Genomic DNA, 16,467 nt, shown 5'->3' with positions numbered 1-16,467 from the left:
TGTTTTTGTATGGTTTTTTCGCAATTATTGCTATTTTGCAACAAGGGTGACTATTTTTAAAATTTTTAACCAAGTCTATATTGTAGGAAATTTAATTACGCAACTTTTATGTTAGTACAACTTTTCTCGGAAATGAATACTTTTAAAGTTATAATCAAAAAACGAAAAAAAAATCGAATTTTTCCTTCATTTTTTGACATTTTGATTATTTAAACAATGATCCGGACCTTTTTGAGAGAAAGGATAACTTAAATATTATTATTTGAGTTATTTTCAAGCAATTTCTGCAAAAAAAAAATTGAGTCACCTCTCAACGTCCAGATGTACTAATATTTTTACAGATGCGCCCTGGTCTATAAGTTAATTCGCGTACGAGCCACATATCGGTACAGCTACGTTCTCCCTTGGTTGTTTTATTACCCTAGTGTCAATTTATATCAATAAATTATCAAAGTGCTTTTGGTGTTTCAATAACAGACGATAGATTTCACTGAGCCAGAAGATTAGACAAAATTGTAAATAGCTTAATCCTATCTAAACATAATATGTAATTTAATAATATATACACCAATTTTTGTGTAGGTACTTTCCCAAAGCTTTCGTCTGCGGTTCCAAATTAATTTTTTTTTGCCATAAGCTTAAGTACCGGTATCCATGTTTCTGATTGTTCATAATGATTTGTCTTATAGAATTACGTTGATTTCTATCCTCTAGAGCAGGGGTCACCAATTAGCGGACCGCGGACCGCATCCGGACCGTGAGCTACTTTTGTGCGGACTGTCATTAAATTCAGAATATAGCGTTTGGCAATTTTGAAAATGTTTGGCCATGAAATTGTATATTATGTTTGACTCAACTTACATATGTGTGCGAAGCCGCTTTATCAAGAATGAACATTATTAAAAACCGGTACAGATCTCAGCTAACAGATGAATATCTCAACTCCCCAATGAGAATCAGTTGCACCAAACTCACTCCAAACTTTAGACAGGTTGTACATAATAAAAAATGTAATTTTTATCACTGGTAATTTAATTTTGTAAAGAATGACAAATTTTCTGACTCGGTTTTTTTGTGGATTCCTGTTCAAAAATGTCCCCTTAAACAAATCAGAAGGGTCTAAAAAAAGGTATCTGTCATTTTTTTTTCAAAAGTTGATGGTTTTCGAGTTATAAGCGATTTAAAATCTGAAAAATGTGAAAATACCTACGCATTTTCGAGGTTTGAAAACTCATATGTAAATTATTAGTTTTCAGGTTGCCAAGTGCATAAATTGAAGTTTATAAATTCAATTTCAAACCGTTGTTTTTTAATTGGTAATTAATTATGCGAGTCCACTCGACTTTTAAGTCGCCGCACATCGCAATTTATGATGCGTCTCTCTCGCACTTATTATACATATTATACGTACCTATGCAAAAATGCCCAACAAATACTTCACATTTATTAAAATTTTATAATTTAATATTAACATATTTTTTTCTTAATGATTTATTTATTTATTCAATTAATTATTGCCAATGTGCTAATTAAATACGCCAATAAAAACAAATGGTCGAAATTGAAATAAACCCCGATAACTCATCAGAATCTTGAAATTGAATGTTTAAACTTCAATTTAGGCGGTTAACAACCGCAAAAATAATAATGTACACATGAATTTTCAAGCTTCGAAAATGCTTATTTTCGCATTTTTCAGTTTATAAATCGCTTAAAACTTGAAATATATCAAGTTTTGAGGAAAATAACAGAAAATCTTTTTTTGTTTAAGATGACCCAAAAATGTTAAAAACATATTTTCGAGAGCAAAAAAGGTGATGTTTTGGATTTATTAAAATACTGTTAAAAACAATTTCTGCCTAAAAATTTCACACTGCACCCTTCTGATTTGTTTACCGAATTGGAACAACCAGACAGGTAGTGTTAACTCCGGACCCCGGAAGTGTCATAGGTTTTCGAAACGGACCCTCAGGAAATATAATTGGTGACCCCTGCTCTAGAGCAATGCAATAGAGTTTCCCAGTAGCAGTTCAAACACTATCAGAATGATGTTCTTACTTTGCACAATGGCAATACTTCGAATGGTTGACATATTGTATGTATAGTGATTAGAAAGCAAACAAAAACACAGCACAAAGATAATATTAATGTTTGGTAGTTTTGGGACATTTGTCTCGTTATAACATTCTCACCATGCAGTTTATTTTGTCAGCTTTGTTTATTTCATATATGAATCTTGTTCGTGGCCTTTTTTTTTGTTTCTTTTGCTTTTTATAGGTTTATAGATACTCAAACCTTTGCTCCATTTCTTGGTTCTTGTTTTTACGCTTATATCGAGTCAATAGTCCTTGCTAATCTTGTTTATTTTGCTATATGTAGATATCTCAAGACAAAAGCCTAATAGACCTGATAAAAACATCAATAGTTAATCAAAACTATACTTGACTATAAAATTAAATAAAAAAAAATTATAGATTGGCGTTAACAATGGTCATTGTCTACTGTTACAATTCTCAGCAGCTCGTAGGTCGGCCCTGATTCTCTAAACCTTTCTGGAGGACCGAATCCAAGCAGCCGGTAACTACTTTTGACCTTTTCTGCATCGAGAAAAGACGCGAGGCCGGATTAGGCGTCATGCTGTCTGAATGTATTCAATTTGATTTATTCTATTTTGTTAAAAGCCTGGTCTAGAATATTGTAGAAAAGGCGGGGAGTACTTAAATAGAAGATCGAATTCAAGACATTCACTCATTACTTGGAGGTGAAGTGCGCGTCTTATATTGTATATAATAAATTGTAAAAAATAATTGTAGATATAAATATATATTTTAGTATTAATAATGAATGTAATAAATTAAAAATAATGAAATATCATTTCAGTGGTGTAGAAATTGAATATATGTAAATAAATTGTGTGACCATGGCATCTATTAATGAGTTGAGGGATACTGATTTGCGGAAGGAGCTGCAAGATAGGGATCTGGATTCTGTTGGAAAAAAGGCTGATTTAGTCCAACGTTTGAAGAACGCCCTGAAGAAGAGGGTTATGATCCAGAAATTTACGTGATTGGGGACAAGCATGCTGCTTTGATTTCGTCAATTTCGAAAGGTATAGTGAATCAGGGCCGGTCTGCATGCTGTTGGGAACCGTAACACTACCATCCAATGGTAAATCATGATAATTGAGCACTAACTTTCACAGAAAGTGTGTCCCTGTCCGGTGAAACCTTGCGGGCAGATGCATTTGAAGGATCCCGGGACGTTAATGCAGCGAGCGTTAATGCCGCAAGCGCCCGCTCGATCGCACTCGTTGATGTCTCGGCAATCGTCTTCAGGCAAGCCCGCTCCCGTATATCCCTCGGGACACAAGCATGAGTAGCTGCCGTTAGAGTTCTGGCACGTAGCTCCGGAAACGCAGGGCGATGACTCGCATTCGTTAATGTCTAGGCGAGCGGAGTATAGAAAAGCGTTAGTGATTAGCGTTAAGTTGAGATATGAATGGGGTGAGTTAATGGTGAAAATGGTTCTTGTATACATCTTTTTTGTTTAAATACTATAATATATAATAATTTACATGACTAATATAAGCTCTGTCGCACGCATTCCCACCACGCAAAGATACAAAACGACGTTCGCCCGCTAGAGAGGAGAGTTCTACCCGTATTGACTGAAAGCCAATCACCTCTGCTTAAGTATTGATTTAGTAGCGGCTCCCAAACCTGGCTCTTACAAGTATTGTTTGGTCGAATTCCCGTTCCTTAACGGACCGAGTATTGATTGATCGGTCCCACCTCTAATCCTGTGGCAGCATAGAGCATTCTTTCTAGTTCATGTGTATGTGTATACTAACTAACGCATCGTATTTTCGTTTCAATTGACTGTATATGTATTTATTGTTCGAAGATAACAACAAGGGATATTAATATCGTCGATACCTGTGCCAGGATTGAATGTTGCTTGTTATTTCTTATTTTGTGGAGAAGATAATTTTATTTTTGTTAGTTTAATATTTATTTTGTCTTTTTGTTAATAAATTGTAAAGCTTTAAAATTTCACATTTTTCACACTCTCGGAATAGGTCATATTTGACTCAATTGACCTTTGGCTCCTTTTTGGAGTCATCGTCTGAGGCAAAATTCCGAAAAATCCCAAATGTTTCAACTGTTTTTTAAGATGGAGATAAAAACTAAACGTAACCAAAAGTTGACTCAATTTAGATCATCAGATGTTAATGAGATAAAACACAATTTTAATCAGTTAATAAATGTGTTTTTGAGTCCCGCAACATCCACAGTTTGCAGATAGTTCGACACTTAAGATTTTGGGATAGACTAAAGTACAACCCAAATGTCAAAAACGCTAGAATTTTCTAAACGTTTTCATTTAGTTACGGATTCTCTTTTTAATCTGGTCTAATTAATTTCAACACTAGTTTTATACAAACTTTGGTAAATCCCCTAGAAGTGTAAAAAACAAAAATATAAAGCATAAAAAGTTAGTGTTATTAAAAAAGCATTGTTTACAGCATTTTTTGATAATTTCACCAATATTTAATGTCTGCTGGAATCTGGAATACTATTGTGTTTTTTTCTATCAAAAATCAACAAATTTCAATTATTTGTTTCCGTACAATAGTATTTCCAACATTATTTTCATTTTTGTTGTATACAAGAACCACTTTATTTAAATGTAATGTACAAAATGAATGAGTGATTTTTTTGGTAGATTATTTTGGGATATTTATGAAGTCAGTTATTTTTTATTAATCGTTTTCAGCGCATTATTTAGCGGTGAATACATTCTCTATGTACGTGATACTTAATAAATTAGTCGATTATTCGGTATCAGGAGAATATTGTACAGTTTTTGAAACACCATAGATAAAATTTGTAGTGTTAATAAAATAACAAAAAACTGATTTTCTTTAAGTTTTGTAGGTCTTTAGTAAGTCTTTCAAAAACCATCGTTGTGTTTGTTAAAAAAATTACTACATGTGACACCAAAATATTTATGTATTTTTTATAAATAATATAATATGTTTAAACATCTCTTTGAAATATTTCTCTTGGGGCAAATTTTGGAAATTGTTCATTTTTCAAAACATAATATATTAATTGTCAATTATAACGACATCTGCCATATATTCTAGTTCCATGTGGACAAAACATTTGACAAATGACATGATAACTGACAACTGACAGGTGACGTGAACACAATGTCTGTGTCAACTACATAAAGAACTTAACTGCTTCATAAGTATGAAAATGATAGCTACTGCTTCAAATAAATGAAACTAGCATAAAACTGATTACTTATTGGTATTTTGGTAGTCATTTTGATTTATTAGAAAATATAATGATTATAAACAAAGTTTCTCAGATTTTTTAAAATATTTGGAATATTTTGGTTGTCACTAAAATAACATTGTTTCGAAAAACGTTCAAGATGAATTTTATACATTTTTACCCACATCTTGAAACGTTTTTCCAAGCTATGTTCAGCTGTAAGACTATCCTACACTACATCTGACTTTATTCTCAGCCACAATCTTATTCATGAAACTTTTTCAAGAAAATCAGTCTTCACTTGTTGAAATTTGTAGTATATATACAGGGAAGGTTTGTATGTACATGGGCAGGTGTTATTGACCAAACAAATACCTGTGCATTCAGTCAAGGGGTTGCCTATAAACCCGGGTGGACAGGTGCATTTGAAGCTTCCGTCTAGATTGGAGCAGAGTGCGTTACGGCCGCAAGGCTGAGATCTTGAGCATTCGTCCATGTCGCCGCAGCCTGTCGTGTAAGCGTCACCTTCATAACCTACAATAATAATAAAGTTAATATTACTCAGTACATATTAAACGAGCGGGAAAAATCTAGACGAACGACGATATGTGCTTAGATAAAAGAAGATTTTTCAGTTTCTGCATTTGAAATGATAAACACAGCGTTAAGACGTGATTTCGGCTTCCCATGGCCTCTTCAGACACTGGGTGCTCGAAATTCTCACACAATTTGTGGAAGCTTTAATTGAAGTCACAACTCTAGGCATATCTAGGCAAGTGATACCCAGCAGATAAGGTAAGGGCATATGACTTATGAGCTGATACTATATTTATCGGTAGACGCCTAAGCAACGAACTGTCAACACTGATGGAATTGCCATGAAGTGAATTTAACGGCGCCAGGATGAGATAGAAGATAATCAGGTAAAGGAGGGAAGATAACCGCCATCATTCGTAAACAAACAAATTGACAGTGCTAGTCAGGTACGTCAGGGTTGCCAGATTGGGGTATTTTCCCACAATTTTGGGGTAATTTGAAAGCTTATAGGGGAACTGTTCTTAGCAGAAATGGTTGGAAGATTTTTTGGGGTGTAAAATTATGGATGATTTTAAGGGGTCATGCTAAATTAAATTTGCGAATGTACCACACAGAAATGAATATTATACTCTCATATAATAGAAGAAGATAGGACCTATGAATTATTTCCAGGGCCTTCTGTTTATGAGCAGTATAATTTTTGTTTACTGTTCTCTATAATATTTGACTACTAATTTATTAAAATGCGGCAAAAATTTAAATTTGTGTGATTTGAGGGAATTTCAGTTTCTACGTGAGGGATTTATAAAATCACATCTGGCAATTCTGGTTGTATGTAGCAAATTTTACCTGAAAAATTCTCTGTCTCTCTAGGACCTCTCTCTTGTATGTTGGCGCCAATCTAGCTTCACTGTTTGAAAGGGACGGGGCCATTCCATCAGTGTTGACAGTTCGTTGGGCCCAGTGATGTGGGAGAGAGGAGATATGACATAAGAGATGCTCTCGTGTTTACTAAATGGGACCACTTCATTTGACACTTTTGGGGAAGATAATATGGCGGCGGGCAGGTTTTTTATGTTATACGTGGAATATATGTTATTAATTAATTATTAAAATTATTAATTATACATAAATTTATATAATATAATATAATTTAATAATTATATACTTTATATAGAACAGAATATTCTACCAAAGAGTTGTTCCGCCATATTGCCTTTCCCATTTAGCCCGTGAAAGCGATCCCATCTACTTCACCTCATGTCACATCCCCTCCCTCCCACATCACTGGTTGGGCCTAAGAGCTTTTTTATTTAATATTTTTTTCTGTCCTTTGCACTATACAAAGTGTGTAAAACATCGCTTTAATCCGGGAGCAGTCGCGCTCACTTCTGTCACGTAAGTAGTCGCGCGTAGAGAAAAAATATCACAATACGAATTTAAAACAAATTTCTATTTTATAATATTTTTATTTACTTGTTATGTTAAATATATCTATTCCTAACAATTTTAAAGCTAATTGGTTCTCACCGAAGTCATAAACTCCACAAAAAAATACAGTCGAACCCGCTTATTAGAGTACCGGTTATAGGAATATCCCGGTTTATGGAATAAAAATTCGAGGTCCCGAAACGTTCCCATTTACTCTTTAATAAATTTGTCTGTTTAATGGAATATGGTTTAGTATACTTATCCCGTATAATCGAATAAATTTTTCAGGCCAAGGAATAATTTTTTACGCACAATTTCCTAAAATTTTAAAATTTGCCTGGTACATATAATGGCTTGTCGATAAGAACTTCGAAAGGTTGCTGTTTTGTATCTTATTGTCTCTTTTGACGACAATTTATCGGTTTTCGACGATGTGGAAAAGCTACAGTCAACCAGCCAAACCACAGCAATCAGTATTGAAGCCACAGATGAGGCAGAAGACGACGATTTTTCCGATTCCGTGGAAATTCCATCTAATCGGCAAGTTCTAACCGCTTTTAATGTCATAAGAAGTTTTTTGGAGAGCCAATCCAATTCAAACTTTTCTAATTTTTATAATCTAGAACAGCAAGTCACTAGTGTTTTATGTAGCAAAAAAAACAAACCACAATTACAGATTATTTTTCAAAACAAAAAAAGTAATTTTTTATTTGTACATATTTTAATAAGAAAATATTTACATTTCACATTAATTACTGTATATAATGTAATTTTGTCTTTTAATAAATAAGTAATAGTTACACTACTGTATTATTGACATCATTCAATCTTCGCTTGTCCACTGCTGACCATAGATCTTCCTTATAATTTTTCATCTATTTCGATCTTGTGTCTCTTGCATCCAGTTCCTGTGACAACGTTTTAGATCATCAGTCCAACGTGTTGGTGGACGACCTCTACTTCGGTAAGCATCATGTCTTTGTCTCCATTCCAGTATCCGCTTTCTTCTTCATTAAGTGCCTTGATGTTTTTCTGCGTCCAGTTCCGCGCTTTCCCTCTATCTTTCCTTGGATAATTACATGTAGCATTTCATATTTCAAATTGCTCATCAGGTGGTCAAAGTCTCGTCAAAGATCAAAGGTCAAAGCTCATTAGTGTCTTCTTTTTATAATATTCAGTACTTCTCTTTCTTTGTTTAGCCGCTGCATTACCGCTTGATTTGTCACTCTATTCATCTTTCAAAACCTCAATCCTTTTGCACATTGTTTCCATGAGGGTCCATGATTCTATTCCATAGAACAAAGTGCTGAACACATAACAGCGTAATAAACGTAATATTAGCGTAAGTTAAGGTTTCTGCTCGTTAGTATATTTTGAATTTTTGTAAATGATGTATCTTTCTCCATTCTGCATTTGCTATGATTAGTCCCATTTTTCATTCACTCAGCAGTCTAAATATTTGTATGCTTGTACTCTCTGCACCATGTCTTCATTTATTTTAATGTCTATCAAGTTATTAGCTATATTTCTGTTTTTGCTGATCCATTGGGTTTTCTTTATGTTTATTTTCAAACTCATTTGTTGGCTATGGTTCGTCACTGAATGTAAAAGTGCCTGCACCTGCAAATCATCCCTGTCCGTTGCTAGCAGAATTGTGACATCAGCGTATCTCAGATTGCTGATGACTATTCCATTGGCGATTATACACTATGTTCTGTCTTCTACTGCTTCTCTGAAGATCTTTTCTACAAATTAAACAGAAGCGGGGAGAGCACGCAACCTTGTTTAACTCCTTTCAGAATAGGAATTTCCGCTTTGTCCATTTGTTATATATCATTCAAGCCACGTGACATGTCCAGTTCCATTTCAGTTTTTATATTCTCTACTGCATCAGCCACTTCTTCGTATTAGCTGGCGGTTTGTGATCTTGTCTCGTAGTGAAACGCCCAACATAGCACGCTGCATCGCCCTTTGAGGCAAACTGATCTTTTGTACTATTTTTCTAATTATGGTCAACGTTTCCGTCCCGTAAGTCAACACTGGCAAAACATACTGATTAAAGGTTTTTCTTTAGACATATTTGTATGTCAGACGATTTGAAAATATGGTACAGCTTGCAGAAGTCTGACCAAGTCAGTCTTATACGACGAAGAAGCTCAACGGTTTGGTTATCTTTTCCTATGCGAATCTCATGGCCTAGGTATTTATAACCCATTGCCTGTTCTATCGACCTTGTTCCTACGCATATCTCTTCGCTGACTACCTAGAAGGTTTGTCATCATTTGAGTCTTAGATATAAATTATTATTTTCAATCGTCCTTCTAGCCAGGAAAGATAGAGTTGATTTGTAGGTTCTTTGGCCTCATCTATCCTATCAGCTATAAGCACAATATCATCTGCAAACCTCACGTCGATAGGCTTTTCTCCGTTTATGCAGTATTTTTCTATAGGTTTTTTTATTACCAATAGTTGATCGTTTGTTTGGAAGTATTTTCTAAAACCCAATTCCAATTTATGATCTAATTGTTTCGTAATTATTTTTTTAAATAGATTTTAAATTTTTATTGACATAAAAAGACCTAAAACCATATACATATTGACATAGTGTGCATGTACTATTATAACGTATATTCGGTACACTTATTTCAGCTAGCCACCAATGATCGGTTATTAGAATATCCCGCTTATAAGAATATTTTTGCTTGGCACGAAGGCTATTCCAATAAGAGGGTTCGACTGTATTAAAAAGTTAAAAAAAATTTAAAAAAAAGTTCCTACGCATAACTACAATTTTCCTCGAGGCACTTACAAATGGAAAGTTATTTTGCAAAATTTGTCATCAAGTTATCACGGAAAGGGATAAAATGCTAGATTTTTTCTAACGTCTAATGTCTTTTTAAAGTTATATTTAAATGATGTACAAACCTGGTGGACAATAACATTCTCTTCCTCCCACGACGTTTTGGCATATGGCACCGGGTCCGCAAGCGTGTGGGTGTTGGCATTCGTCAAAGTCAATGCATCCGCTGTAGGGATTTCCATGGAAGCCTTCAGGACATACACAGGTGTAGTTTCCAGGAGTATTTTGACATATGGCATTTGCACCGCAGGCGTTGGGATTGCGGCATTCGTCGATATCTTAAAATATATATTTTTTAATCGTTGAGTCATTTTTTAGTTAGTAGTTAGTAGTAGTAGATTTTCCGTTAACATACAATTTGGTTATAACCTTTCAAAAAAAAAATTATGACTAAAGTCTGCAAAAGACGTACAAAAGATTTAATACAAAAAAAGAAGAGACCTAATAGAGAAAAGCTCACTAAATATTTATTGTCAGTGGAAAGTTAAAGTACCAGCAGGCTGAGGGATTAAAGAAAATATATTGATCGTAATATATGAGTCCAACCGTGAGGCCACATATCAAAGCAGCCAAATAATAACAAAGCTTTTGCAAAATAATAAAAGCAGCCAAATAACAACAAAGACATTTTGTAAGAAATAACCTAATCAAATCAAATCAAATAACCATTTTCCCTAATCGAAAAAATTGTTTGAAACTGAAACTGAATCAAAAACTGAAACTTTGCGGAACAAAGTACTGAGCTAAGTAGGAACTCTCTAGTACTCCGCGCATGACAGATTGGGTGGGAAGTTCCCGTACCGACATGGAGCAGTCCAAAGGTAAGTAACTGTGAAGAAAAGAGCTCTGAGCTGAGTTGGAATCTTATAGTACTCCGCGCATGAGAGATTGGGTCGGGAAGTTCCGAGCACCGACACAGAGCGCCTCAGGAACATTCTATATTCTAAGGCAGGGGTCTCCAAACTACGGCCCGCGGGCCACATCCGGCCCGCAGACAGATTTTGTCCGGCCCGCGGAGACATACTTGAAAACTCCTTAATATTTTTTATAGCAAATAAAATGTTTGTGATAAGTTGGATAAAGACACACAGAATGGTAATGAGTAAAGACATGTATAATTTATGCAGTAAATTTAACTTCAGCATATAATAACTAACAAATTATTGAAATGAATCCAACTAACATTTTATACATTGTAAGTAATGAACAACACATACCTTATATTATAACAAACATGACATATGAAATGCTAATGAGATGTATGTAATTGAGATTTTGCACCGACAATAGTTTGTAGTTGTGGACTAATTTTACTTGTACCAATTATTAAAAGAGATTTAAGATGCTCGTCAGTTAATTTAGATCTGTATACATTTTTTGTGTACTTCATTTTGGAGAAGGTTTTCTCACGCAAATAAGTAGTACCAAAAACGGAAAACAGCCCACGAGCAAATTTATGCAAATTATCAAATTGTGTCAGTGGAAGACTCTTATAAAATTCCAACAAAGATGAGTTTTCATATTTGTTCTTAATTATATCACTGCACTGAAGATCAATCATTTCCATTTGAAGTTCCGGGGCTAGGGTTTCAATGTCAGCATCAAAAGGATTCTGAAAAATCTTAATTTGATTCGCAATGGCATCAAAGTCCGAGAAACGAGTATCAAAATTTATCTTCAAAGCACTCAAAGTTTCGATTGCAAAATCGATAGGAAACTCAGTCTCAGTAGTGTGGCTGAATATTTCACATGTTTTAAAATGTGAAAAACATTTACTTCGTAGTTGTGATTGAAACAGTATCAATTTCATCCGGAATGACTTGATATTAGTGTATAAATCAGGAAGATGCTGGTTTTCTCCTTGCAATCTCAAATTCAGTTCGTTCACATGTTTTGTCAAATCAACATAGAATGCTAACTTCCATAGCCATGCGTTGTTTTGTAATTCAGTAAGAGGGCGGTGCTTTTCATTCAAAAAAATTTCGATCACTGCTCGAAGTTCAAAAAAGCGCTGAAGGACTTTCCCACAACTAAGCCAGCGTACGGCAGTATGATAAGGTAAGTCTGTTTCTCCAATCTCTGCAATAAATTGTCGGAATTGTCGGTGATTCAGCCCAAAAGATCTGATGAAATTAACAGTTGATATGACTGGTTTCAGAACGTCAGACATATCCAAACATTTTCCGCACAAAGACTGTTGATGAATGATACAATGTATTGCAATACTGCAATTATGCATTCCTTGATCATTTCTCCATCGGTGAATGGTTTTCCACGTTTTGCAATTTCAAGAGCCACACGAAAGCTGGCACGAGTTGCCGCCTCTTGTTCAGTTTTGACTTTTGTAAATAAAGATTGCTGCGATTTCAATCCGCACTTCAAAGCTTCGAATTTTTCGGTCCGCACAATTCCTGTATATTTTGAGTAATTTTGAGAATGTTTTGTTTCATAATGACGTTTCATGTTATATTCTTTGAGAACGGCTATGCTTTCATTGCAAATCAAACATAGCGCCTTGTTACTGGACTCAATTACGAAATACTGAATGTTCCACTGATCTTTGAATTTTCTGCATTCACTATCAATTTTTCGCTTCTTTTCCATTCTACTAAATCACACACAAAAGCAACAATTCAAATCAAATCAAAATACTGTTACACGCACAAACTTGTTTTAAGGAGGTACGCCCTATTTTATTTCACAACAGTTTCATAGGAACTGACTTGTAGTTACGTCACTATTGTCATCGCCAGCTAACTTGGCGGAGCGCACAAACCCAAAATTGCTTACTGGCTTAGGTGGGGTCTTTAGTCTCCTCCCAGTTATCAGGGGCGTAACACTTAAGTGATTTGCGGCTATTATTTTTCAGACTTCTTATTATTTCGGATAGTTAAGTGTGTTTGTGACAATTTCTAACGATGGCGTTGAAAAATAGTAGAAAGAATAATTATGTTATTAGTGGACTAATAACAGAAGTAGAATCTAAGGTATATAGGGTCCACTTTATAAGAGCCCTAAGTGTACCAGGACTAAATGAAGGCTATATCAAATGTTGTTAGGGAAAACATTTAGTCGACTTACCAACACACTGAACTTCTCCATCTCCTTCGTATCCAGGTAAACATTTGCACAGAAAATGAGCCGGAAGATTGCAACATTCTGAGTGTTCCACACATCTGGCTGCTATTGCGGGGTCGTCGCATTCATTTATATCTAGAACAAAAAAGAGTTTCTTAGCAAAACAAAAATGTGTAGATGAAAACCTAATACTATGACATTCTCTGTCACTTTTCTTTAAAGAGTATAATAGTCCAGGATTACTAGGGCTATCTTCTCCCGGTAAGGGTGGTTAACCCTTATCCGAGGGGTGGAATGATCAATAGTCGTTTCACTGTTGAAGTTGTTTTATTATACTCGCATGAGTACAAGCTGGTAGCAACCTACGTAACGTCGTCTCGCGGAGTGTAGATGACACTATCTTTTAATGTGAATAATCTTACATCTAATAAAATAGAATGACGAATGTGGAATGTGTAATGAGGATTCCCTTATTATGTTTTGGTTGTATAAATATATTTAAAAGTGCAAAGTCAGCGTCGACCCTGAAAAGTGTTTATAGTGGCTGTATGTATAATTACACCTCACGATCTAGGTCAACAATGTTTATGTAACGAAAGAAGGTTGGAATTGTTTATGATGACATTTAAATAACCGAAAGAAATTAGCGTAGATAATTAAAGGGTGTTTTTAAAAGATATCTAATGAGTACAGATGAATTCTTGTACAAGAGCATTAGATGGCCCCTGATATTTGCATAGAAATTCTGTTCGTATATTATTTACTTAGATACAGACTCCGTGTGTAGTTCAGAGAAATAAGGAAAAAAATATCCTGTTGGTGACACAAACCCCTCCAGGCCGAAACAAAATTTTTTGAGTAGTATGGACATCTATAATAATAACCTATATATTTCCTGCAGCCGATTTTGATGATATACATAGTTATAAACAAATGAAGATCAAAAAACGGTAAATTTTCGCTTTTTTCGTCTATTACCAAAAAGTTAAGCATTTTAAACAAATTTGAGAGTAAGAAACTCATAAATCGTATAAAAAATTTCATTATGGCGTTCGCTGAATATGTCTATCCTCATTGGTTGCTTAGAAAATTGCAAAATAAATCATAAATTTTGAGTTTTTATAAATATTCATAACTTGTGTAAACATTAACTTAGTACCTTCTTATTACACGGAATGCTGAGACTTTTGGTGCTTAAATCATACTCCAAATTTCAAAGTAATTGGTCAAATAGTTTAAAAGTTATTTAATTTGTTTATCCTAAATTAATTTTTTTGCAACACTAAAAGTCAGAAAATTATGAAGTTACAGTAATACTTTGGTTAGCTTATGAAAGAAAAAGATTTACACTATTAATTTAATAAAAAAAATTATTCCTCATATTGCAAAATTATTTTGCAAGCACATGTGAATTAAAAAAGGGGGGCTAACTTCGTCCCTAATTGTCTTAGGACAATTGATTTTCTTTCTAAATGTTTATACACATTTTTACATACACAGCCTTTAGTCTTTCTACAGTATAAAGTATTCAGTATAGAGAGTATAAAGTATTCAGTCTTTCTAAATATGAAAAAATAATTTTTCTACGGTTGACGGATAAAAAGTTATTCTAACTGTTTATAAGTAAACAAAAAATTTACATGTTTTTGCAAAATAATTTTACACTGTTTAAAATTACTTTTTGTCATTTTTTTTTAATTAGGTTAATAGTATAAAGTTCTCCTTTCATAAACTGTCCGAAGTATTATTGTAACCTCATACTTTTCTGACTTATAGTGTTGCTAAAAAATGAACTTGGGAAAAACAAATTCAAAAACTTTTAAACTATTTGACCAATTGCTTTGAAATTTACAATATAATTTAAGCACAAGAAGTCTCAGCATTCCGTATAATAAGAAGGTTCTAACTTAATTTTTACATAAGTTATGAACATTTATATAATCTCAAAAATTATGACTTATTTTGCAATTTTCTAAGCAACAAATAAGGATATTCAGCTAACGCCATATTGACGTTTTTTATATGGTTTATGAGTTTCTTATTCGTAAATTTCGTAGATAGCCAAAATGTAACACCAGAGAACATAAAAGATTTGAGAAGGTTAGTGGATGAATTAACTGACAAAAACAAGATTCTACAGGAAAATGCCAATCTGTGGAAGGAAAAGTATGAGAATGCCATAAAAAAAACCGGAGACTTCACGCTCAAAGAAAGGTAAACATCCTTCGTCCTCTTCCCCGCACCTTTCGCCTGCCTTCATCATATCCTCTCATGCTGACGATGACGTCTCAGGCGCCGGCGCATTGAAACCGAATCAAACGGAGCAGATGGAAACGAAAATCGAACGCAACGAACAACAGTTGGTAGCAATGGATTCGCCAAAAGTCAAAGTCAATAATGTCAATGTCAACGACATGACAAATAAAACAAAAACAAAACAGATTTCGGATTCGGAAATCAATAATTCTGAGTCCAAAATATCTCAACTTCAAAAACATCAGTTAACAAATACCAATGAGAGTGAAACTACTGAAGGTTGGACCATTGTCCAAAACAGAAAGAGAGCAGCCCCTAAAAATCGTAGACCGGCACCAATCAGAGGCACAGCTGCAAGTGTCACAACACTCAAGGTAGCTGAATCACCATCCCCCAAAAACTTGGTTCTTTGTAACCGGCTTCCACCCCTCAGTGGACTCGGCAGCCGTTAAGGCTCATTTAATGGAGAATGGAATGAAAGCAGGGTTTATTTGCCAGAAAATGTACACTAAAAAGGATGATCAAAGAAGTTCCTTCAAGCTAGGAGTTCCCACAGATCAGGCAAATAAAATTGTTGATACGTCCCTTTGGCCAATTGGGATCTCAGTCAACCATTTTATGAATATCCAGAGCCACCAGGGACAAAAGATGAAGAAGATATAAACTCAAGTGAATCTCCAATACCTCTTAGTGTTTTTCATCTCAATATGCAGTCACTGAGAAATAAGATTGGTCTCCTGGAGGCATGCATCAAGGACAAGAATGTTGACATTCTATGCCTTACAGAACACTGGCTGGCAGACGAGGAAATCCAAACAGTCCATATTGAGGGCTACAGATTGGCCAACTACACGGCAAGGTCACAAAATAGAGGAGGGGGTTCTGCGATCTTCGTCAAAAATACTATATGTTTTAATGTTGTTAATAATGACACTTTTATAATTGATTTTTGTATAGAATATTGTTGTATATGTCTAAAAGATTTTAACTTGTTAGTTTTAGCAGTATACCATAGCCCCT

The 16,467-nt window shown here is 34.5% G+C and overlaps 1 protein-coding gene across 30 annotated transcripts in view; it reads right to left on the bottom strand.

Annotated features, from left to right (window-relative positions):
* The window catches only part of LOC114327495 (uncharacterized), a 677,364-nt gene that overhangs the window by 257,830 nt on the left and 403,067 nt on the right, over positions 1-16,467 (bottom strand). For all 30 annotated transcript variants that reach the window (XM_050648891.1, XM_050648865.1, XM_050648867.1 and 27 more), the window contains exons 6-8: positions 13,195-13,326; positions 10,179-10,391; positions 5,661-5,819 (exon numbers count right to left, since the gene is read on the bottom strand). In XM_050648891.1, the coding sequence (XP_050504848.1) occupies positions 5,661-5,819; positions 10,179-10,391; positions 13,195-13,326 (504 nt within the window). The remainder of the gene's footprint in view (positions 1-5,660; positions 5,820-10,178; positions 10,392-13,194; positions 13,327-16,467) is intronic.

This window comes from Diabrotica virgifera, chromosome 4, assembly GCF_917563875.1.
Source record: "Diabrotica virgifera virgifera chromosome 4, PGI_DIABVI_V3a".
In the NCBI taxonomy this organism is placed as follows: Eukaryota; Metazoa; Arthropoda; class Insecta; order Coleoptera; family Chrysomelidae; genus Diabrotica; species Diabrotica virgifera.
The sequence above is the reverse complement of the archived record's forward strand: the minus strand, read 5'-3'. Positions and strand labels throughout refer to the sequence as shown.